This window comes from Salmo salar, chromosome ssa10 (assembly GCF_905237065.1).
Source record: "Salmo salar chromosome ssa10, Ssal_v3.1, whole genome shotgun sequence".
Lineage (NCBI taxonomy): Eukaryota > Metazoa > Chordata > Actinopteri > Salmoniformes > Salmonidae > Salmo > Salmo salar.
In genome coordinates this window covers 11,964,757-11,973,664 of record NC_059451.1, presented here as the reverse complement: position 1 = coordinate 11,973,664, position 8,908 = coordinate 11,964,757, and the positions used below count along the sequence as shown (strand labels likewise).

The 8,908-nt window shown below is 44.4% G+C and overlaps 1 protein-coding gene across 12 annotated transcripts in view; it reads right to left on the bottom strand.

The window, feature by feature from the left end:
• Positions 1 to 1,827: 1,827 nt before the first annotated feature.
• The window catches only part of LOC106613511 (dynamin-like 120 kDa protein, mitochondrial), a 60,039-nt gene continuing 52,958 nt past the window's right edge, over positions 1,828 to 8,908 (bottom strand). For all 12 annotated transcript variants that reach the window (XM_014215848.2, XM_014215850.2, XM_014215853.2 and 9 more), the window contains 2 exons: positions 4,249 to 4,321; positions 1,828 to 3,571 (listed from right to left, as the gene is read on the bottom strand). In XM_014215848.2, the coding sequence (XP_014071323.2) occupies positions 4,257 to 4,321 (65 nt within the window). In that variant the 3' untranslated portion in view covers positions 1,828 to 3,571; positions 4,249 to 4,256. The remainder of the gene's footprint in view (positions 3,572 to 4,248; positions 4,322 to 8,908) is intronic.

Sequence of the window (8,908 nt, the reverse complement as noted above, 5' to 3'; positions counted from 1 at the left end):
ATTTCAAGGCCTACCAAACTCAGTGCCTCTTTGCTTGACATCATGCGGAAATCAAAGGAAATCAGCCAAGACCTCAGAAAGAAAAAAACTGCAGACCTCCACAGGTCTGGTTCATCCTTGGGAGCAATTTCCAAATGCCTGAAGGTACCACGTTCATCTGTACAAACATAGCACGCAAGTATAAACACCATGGGACCACGCACCCGTCATATCGCTCAGGAAGGAGACGCATTCTGTCTCCTAGAGATAAACGTACTTTGGTGCGAAAAGTGCAAATCAATCCCAGAACAACAGCAAAGGACCTTGTGAAGATGCTGGAGGAAACAGTGGGAAACTTGTGGAATGCTACCTGAAACGTTTGACCCAAAAGTATCTATATACACAGTAAAACGAGTCCTATATCGACATAAGCTGAAAGGCCACTCAGCAAGGAAGAAGCCACTGCTCCAAAACCGCCATAAAAAAGCCAGACTAGGGTTTGTAACTGCACATGGGGACAAAGATCGTACTTTTTGGAGAAATGTCCTCTGGTCTGATGAAACAAAAATAGAACTGTTTGGCCATAATGACCATCGTTATGTTAGGAGGAAAAAGGGGGAGGCTTGCAAACCGAAGAACACCATCCCAACCGTGAAGCATGGCGGTGGCAGCATCATGTTGTGGGGGTACTTTGCTGCAGGAGGGACTGGTGCACTTCACAAAATAGACAGCATCACGAGAAAGAAAAGTTATGTGGATATATTGAAGCAGCATCTCAAGACATCAGTCAGGAAGTTAAAGCTTGGTCACAAACAGGTCTTCCAAATGGACAACGACTCCAAGCATACTTCCAAAGTTGTGGCAAAATGGCTTAAGGTCAACAATGTCAAGGTATTGGAGTGGCCATCGCAAAGCCCTGACCTCAATCCTATAGGAAATTTGTGGTCAGAACTGAAAAAGCGTGTGCGAGCAAGGAGGCCTACAAACCTGACTCAGTTACACCAGCTCTGTCAGGAGGAATGAGCCAAAATTCACCCAACTTATTGTGGGAAACTTGTGGAATGCTACCTGAAACGTTTGACCCAAGTTAAACAATTTAAAGGCAATGCTACCAAATACTAATTGAGGGTATGTAAACTTCTGATCCACTGAGAATGTGATGAAATAAATAAAAGCTGAAATAAATCACTCTACTATTATTCTGACATTTCACATTCTTAAAATAAAGTGGTGATCCTAACTGACATAAGACAGGGAATTTTTACTAGGATTAAATGTCAGGAATTGTGAAAAACTGAGTTTAAATGTATTTGGCTAAGGTGCATGTAAACTTCCGAATTCAACTGTAGGTTTGAGCAACAAAGACACACTAAACACAGCTGTCTAAAGAAGAGTGCTGTATACAAATGGTGTGGACATTTAAGTCATTTCATCTACTCTCCAACAAGCACCAGCCACTTTTTGTTTTTCTTTACGATTCAAGTTCTACATTACTCAATGTCGACAAATGAGAAACAGACCTGAAGGAGGGTGTACGGGGATTTCTGCAGCTGAAGAGGATGCATACTATGTCTGAGAGGAAAAAACAAAAAGTCTTTAGTAAGGTCAGACCAACAAGAACGTCGGCCGTGCACAGAAGACTGCCTGCTGGGTATTAACAGTTCAACATGTAGAATCATTGGGAAATGAACCAAAAACGACAGCCGATGTTCTGGGGTCAGAGGCGATCAGACGGCCACCCCGCAGCACTCGGCCGAGGTTTGTGTTAGTTTGTCTCATCCTCAACATTTCTACAACACTGCGGTAGCAGAAGGTAGACTGATGTAGTCAACAGAACATGGACATAACTTCATGGAAAATGCTATTTTTATTAACGTCAATTTGATTTTCACTTATTTTCTTAAACACAATCAAATCTGTAATAAATAAAGCACATCTGAAGGGGTATACCATGCAAACACCTCATTCTACAACATAAAACAGAACTGTACGTGTTGAACCAACCGATGGATATACTGTTACGAGCACATTGGCCTCTGATATTCCTCCCATAAGCAATAACAGATGCATGATTTGTATTAACTTTACATGTACACAATGTACGGTATATATATACCCACATATGAATGAGCTGGGTTAAGAATGCAACAGAGAGAGAGAGAGAGAGAGAGAGAGAGAGAGAGAGAGAGAGAGAGACAGACAGAGAGACAGAGGAGAAGAGAGGGCTTGACAGGAGAGGAAGAGCGAGAATAAAGAGGCAGAAGATCATGGAGAAGCAGAGGCAGAAACAGTGAAAGTACGAGTCAAAGGAGGGGAAGATAGTGTGGTTGAGTCCAGTACCAGGAACCCAATCCGTGCTTTATCACCACATTTGAATCGAGCGAGGTCACTAGCGTCTTTCCATCCACTGCAGGTTGAACTGGATTCTAGTCCAATAGAAACCAAAGCTGGATCTTTTCCAGAACGAACATCGTATAGGAGGTTGCTTAGTCCCGTAGTGGAATTAAATGCTATCACAAACTCGTGATGATGAGGCACGCACACACACACAGAAGGTCACAGAGAGAGGTACTTAGTGGGCACGTGCACACTTCCTATCAATAGCAGGCATAACTCTCAAATCAAGTCTGCTTCGATGAAATAAAAATCTATATTATATTGTGTGGAACAGATGAACCACTGTTAATATATGTGAGTTTTGGGAGGATGACTGTTGTACCAGTGTGAACTATGGGGTTAAGTGACGTTGAAAAGCTGCCAGTGCAGAGTTGGACTAGAGCTAGCCACTGGGCTAACTAAGGTGCATAAGCATTAAGAAGTCCTAATTGGGGCTAGGGCTACAGGTATGGTTAGGACTAAAATTAGGCAGGAGAAAAATGCATTCAAAAATCGTGCACTACATAGGGAATAGGGTGCCATTTTTGAAGCAACCCTCTGACGGGTGCTGAAGCCAATTAAACACATTCCCAACCAAAGGAAAGGAAGTGTGACGAGAGAGAAAACCTGTACAACATCCTCATTTATAAGAAACAAGGGGGAGGGAGGGAGAGAGGGAGAGAGAGAGAGAGAGAGAGAGACATGAGATGTCGCTCGGTCAGTCAGGTGGTGTGTGACTTCAAGCTTGTCTTTTCCCTCCCCATCTCTTAGTCTTCCGTGTCAAAAAAGTGAAAAGACGAGCAAAAAAAAAAAAAAAAAAAGCAGGAGACAGTTGTTGGATTGCTGTGTGAAGAGGACACGTCTGGTGAAGACATCCAGGGCCTTTAAAGCCCTGTGGAGAAGGCATGAGGCTGTGATAGGGAGCCCACCCAGATCTGAGAAAGTGCTCTATGCTCTGCCACGCTGATAAACGGACCCAGCTCCGTTTAAAGGGCTCTGTCCGACACACTCCACTTCTCTTCCCTGTGCTGCGGCTCCTTCTTTCCTTTCATTTCCCTCCTTTCTTTTCAGTGAGGTGTGTAAGGGGAGCGGTAAGCTAAGCCATAGACATTAAAATCAGATGCGGGGGTGGGGGAGTAGTCATTTACGGGGGGGAATTTGTTTTCTTTGATCAGTGCATTGCTTCTGTGTTCCGCAGGTTTGCTTCCAATGGTTTCTGCAAAGACAAAGGGTGAGATAGGTTACTGTATATTTTCTAATATAGTTCAAATTATTCAACATAACCCTCGTTACTGGTGGGACAGTGACACTATGAACCAGCACTGAGCTGCATCATTTGAATAGAAGCTAAGGGATGTGAATCTAGATACATGGACTCCGATACAGGAACGATGCTTTTAGTTTGAAACCATTTGGTGCAATTTGATTAGTGGAACGAATCGATGCGGTTTGATTCATTTCAATTCAATAACAATTGTTTCCCATTCTAAAATGTATATCTGATACCGCTGGAGTTCAGGAGCTGAATCTGTCTGAGGGGCGAGAGAGAGAGGTGCGTGAATGATGTAGTGTTTGAGCTGAGCCATAGGGCAGACTGAGCATTTACTACTATAAGATTAGGGAGGGGGCACTTTGTTTTTGTCCCCCCACTTTTTATTTTAGAAAAACTTTCATTACCCACTGATTAACTTGTCATTTAATTGCCCAACGCTCTTAACCGCTGGAAAAACTCTGGAATGAGTAGGTGTGTCCAAACTTTTGACTGGTACTGTATGTATTTACATAATTGAGGTATATTAGAGACATTTCTGTACAATGCTGGCCACTAATAGTCATTGTACTGTAGCACATGTGAGATATCTACAATGAGATAGATCATTTAGAGTCAGATACCTGATGCTCTACTTCTCCTTGTGAAGAGCTTCTATGAAGGCTTCAAGTTTCTCCTGAATCTCACGGACTTTCTCTGCAGAAGAGGAAAGACCAAAGAGTGGGTTAGTTGAGAATTTAAAACAAACAGTGGATATGGAGCAGGGTTGGGTCAATTCCAAATTGAAGACAGTCAATTCAAGAAGTACCGTAATTTCCGGACTATTAAGCGCACCTGAATATAAGCCGCACGCACTGAATTTAAAAAATAAAAAAATTATTTTGAACATAAATAAGCCGCACATGTCTATAAGCCGCAGGTGCCTACCGGTACATTGAAACAAATGAACTTTACACAGGCTTTAATGAAACACGGCTAGTAACAAAAATAAATAGGCTTTAACGAAACACGGCTTGTAACAAAAAATAAAAAATTAGCAGTAAGCTTTAGTTGTCTTTTTGCACTGAGTCAATTCCTCACGCTGCTGTTTCCACCGTCTTATCATCGACTCATTAAGACCAAGCTCCCGTGCAGCAGCTCTATTTCCTTTTCCAACAGCCAGATCAATCGCCTTCAACTTGAAAGCTGCATCATATGCATTTCTCCGTGTCTTTGCCATGATGAGGGTGACAAAATGACTACCGTAATCAGAATGATGGGAAGTTTGAGAGCGCTCGATTTAATCTAGACAGTAAACCAAAAAGTTGTTTGACCATAACCCGTTCGACAATTTCATTGGTCTAATGAAAGCTTCATGCCGCCAAAAAACTGAGCACGTCACAGAATGTGTTTTTTCGGAGAAAAAAAAATTGAAAGAGGGAAAAATCCATATATTAGCCGCGTCATTGTTTAAGCCGCGAGGTTCAAAGCCTGGGAAAAAAGTTGCGGCTTATAGTCCGGAATTTACGGTAAACTAAAATTCTGACTTTGTGGCAAAAATGTCATGTATTTTCAATGACCTCTCAACAAATTGACAAGTAGAACCTGTTTAAAAAGTTTGAACATTTTAAATTCAAATCAATTCCTGAATTGAGGGACTTCGAAGTGACCCCAACCCTGATATGGAGCATCCAAGATGCCTCATTTCATACAGAACATCACAGAAAACCACTTGTGAGTGGTTGATTCTGCTAAAAGAGGCCTATTCTATTGTGTTAGTATTTACGAGACGACCCAAGGAGTTTGAGATGTTTCTCAGAACCGTGGCTTCCAGTGCTTCCAACTACCAGTGACACCAGTTACAGCTAAAATATAAAAACGCAACATGCAACAATTTCAAATTTTACTGAGTTACACTTCACATAAGGAAATCAGTCAATTGAAATTAATTCATTAGGCCCTAATATCTGGCTTTCATAACTGGGAATACAGGTATGAACATGTTGGTCACAGATCCTCGCGACATGGGGCCGTGCATTATCATGCTGAAACATGAGGTGAGGGCGGTGGATAAATCGCACGACAATGGGCCTCAGGATCTCGTAACGATATCTCTGTGCATTCAAATTGCCAAATGATAAAATGCAATTGTGTTCGTTGCCTGTAGCTTATGCTTGCCCATACATTAACCTCACCATGGGGCACTCTGTTCACAGCGTTGACATCAGCAAACTGCACGCCCACACGACGCCACACACGCTGTCTGCCATCTGCCCGGTACAATTGAAACCGGGATTAATCCATGAAGAGCACACTTCTCCAGCGTGCCAGTGGTCATAGAAAGTGAGTCCACTGAAGTCAGTTACGATGCCGAACTGCAGTCAGGTCAAGATCCTGGTGAGGACGATGAGCATGCAGATGAGCTTCCCTGAGATGGTTTCTTGACAGTTTGTACAGAAATTCTTCGGTTGTGCAAACCCACAGTTTCATCAGCTGTCTGGGTGGCTGGTCTCAGACGATCCTGCAGGTGAAGAAGCCGGATGTGGAAGTCCTGATCTGGCGTGGTTACACATGGTCTGCGGTTGTGAGGCCGGTTGGACGTACTGCCAATTTCTTTAAGAAGACATTGGAGGCAGCTTATGGTAGAGAAATGAATATTGAATTCTCTGGCAACAGTTCTGTTGGACATTCCTGCAGTCAGCATGCCAATTGCATGCTCCCTCAAATCTTGAGACATCTGTGGCATTGTGTGTGACAAAGCTGCACATGTTAGGGAGGCCTTTTATTGTTCCCAGCACAAGGTGCACCTGCGTAATGATCATAAGGTTTAATCAGCTTCTTGGTATGCCACACCTGTCAGGTGGATGGATTATCTTTGCAAAGGAGAAAAGCTCACTAACAGGAGCCTTTTGTGCATATGGAAAATTTCTCTGATTTTTTATTTAAGCTCATGAAACATGGGACCAACACCTTACACGTTGTGTTTATATTTTTGTTCAGTGTACATAATAGCCCATGGCATACCTTCACAGTCAGAGTGGGAATTGTGAAACCAATGCCCTGAAATGTTGTATGTCTTTACTTGCAGAATAACAGACTTGTCACAGGCCATTGTGCCTCCACTGTCACCTCTTATTTCAGCCCAACAGCAGATGGTCCCCACTGACAGCCCTCAAGCATAAAAAAAACAAACCACTTCAGTGAAATATTCTGTTGAAGAGGAGAGTTGTGGGCCATTTCCAGTAAGCTCATAGCCACCACCACATCAAAGACCCCCCCTCCGAACCGATGACATGTTATGTCCCTCCAGGCACACGTCTAGCTAATGGACGGGAGATACCATGACAACATTCCACATGAAAGGGAAAATAGACTGGAGAAACGTTGAGTCACCACGTCCCGCCGTTGGGGTCGTTTTGAGGAGAAATCCGTCCATATGACAACATGTACTGTCACACGAGGGGCTGCAGTAACAGAGACTCTTTAATCACTGATTTAACAATGGCAAGAGTAAGTCTATGGGCCAGCGAGAGAGAAAAGGAGGCCTATAGGGGACTAGCAGTGCCAGCTGCACCCATCCTTGGCCCCGTCTCTCCTTCGCTCTCTTTTCCAGTAGACTAATCCGACTGGAGCTGCCCCAAGCACAAACTCAAACAAAACTCTGAGGCACGAACTGCAACTCAGCTACTTCCAATCAGCCTCACGAGATACAATCAGAAGAGTATCTTCAAATACTTTTGACTCAAAAAACTTAAACACAAAAAGGTCTGAAAGCTTCAAAAGCATAAGTCTCCTTGATTTCCACGGGACAATAAATCATAGCGGTTTAGACATGGGAACAACAATGTCTTAAGTGTCCATTTCAGGTCAACACAAAGGTGGGAGCTGCAAGCGTGCTTTAGAGGGTAACCTTATCCTAGAGCGAGGGGCTCGTGCGAGACCCTTTGAGGGGGAACGGGTGCAGAGGTATCCCTTTCTGACGGATGAAAGGCACACGGCAGCCTTTGAGGACGCGCGCACACACCTCGGAGTCCTGAAATATAACACTAAAAGTGCTGAGAAAACACTGACCTCACACACACACACACACACACTGAAAAACAGCACAAGCAGTGGCAGAAAAACACCTATCCCCTCCTCTCTCCCTCCCCACACACACACTCCTGGCAGGTGGCAAAAAGAAATTCCCCAGCCTTTGATACTCAGTTAACACGTCAGGGCACAATAGGGAGGCGGTAAGGGGAGATTACAACACCTAATGGAGGCATTAGAGCTGGGAGAGAGGGCACGCTGACACGGCTCCACGGCTCCACTACCACGGCAGGTGTGGCAAGGCTGAAACCTAACCTGGCTGTAGCCCCAGTCTAGAACCATACCGCTCAAAAGAAAGTGAAGGAGCACACATACCGGGGAGGAGGAGTGTGGGCTGGGCTCCGGCCGCAAAACATCATAATTCAATCGTAGCCAATCGGATCAGGATTACTAGCAACATCTGTCTGACCCAGACCCACGGGAGAAGAGGAAAAAAGGGGGGGGGGGAACATCTCTGTCACATCAAAACAAGCCAGGGAAAACCCCTGGCTCACCTTCAAAGCGTCACTGCTGAGCGGAGTCTAGATGTGACAGTGATAAGGGAGCTATTGTGTCGAGTTAATTGCTCGATGTGGACCACTTACTGCAACTGGTCAACCACAGGGGATAACCTTACCTGAAGTTCGGTCCGCAATTCACTTTAATTTTTAATGGTGTTGTAATGAAGGCCCTGCCATCTTGCGGGAGAAAAGCGAGGGCACGCACGGCTCTGAATGGCAGCTTTCAGAAAAAGCCAATATTTTGGGGAGCAACAGTGAGAAACAGATATTTATTTATCTTCCCCCATCTGTTTGTCCGACAAGACGACAAGGGAAAGAAAAGGCCACAACAAGGCAGCTTTCCTTTTGAGGTGTACGGAAAAGCAACACACGAAGTGGACAGAGTCGCCGTTCCTTGCCTGTTGCCTCAGAGGGGGAAAAAAAATAAAATCTATATAGGCGCATGTTTACCTAAGAGATGAGCCCTGAGACACTGCTATTCAGCTGCCCTCCCCTTTATCTGGTCATGAATATTCCCATAATCCTTTGGCCTCTGTCCCACAGGCCCCTTTTCAGGCTCCGGGCCTTTCCCAATCCCCTCTTTCAGGTCCCTCTCTCGGCTGATCTCCACATGAAATTATATCTCTTTCACTCCCACTCTGCTGAGCTGTAAAGGCTGTAAGCCTTCGGTGGCCGGAGCAGGAACAGGAGAAGGGACTGAGGGAAAAGCCTT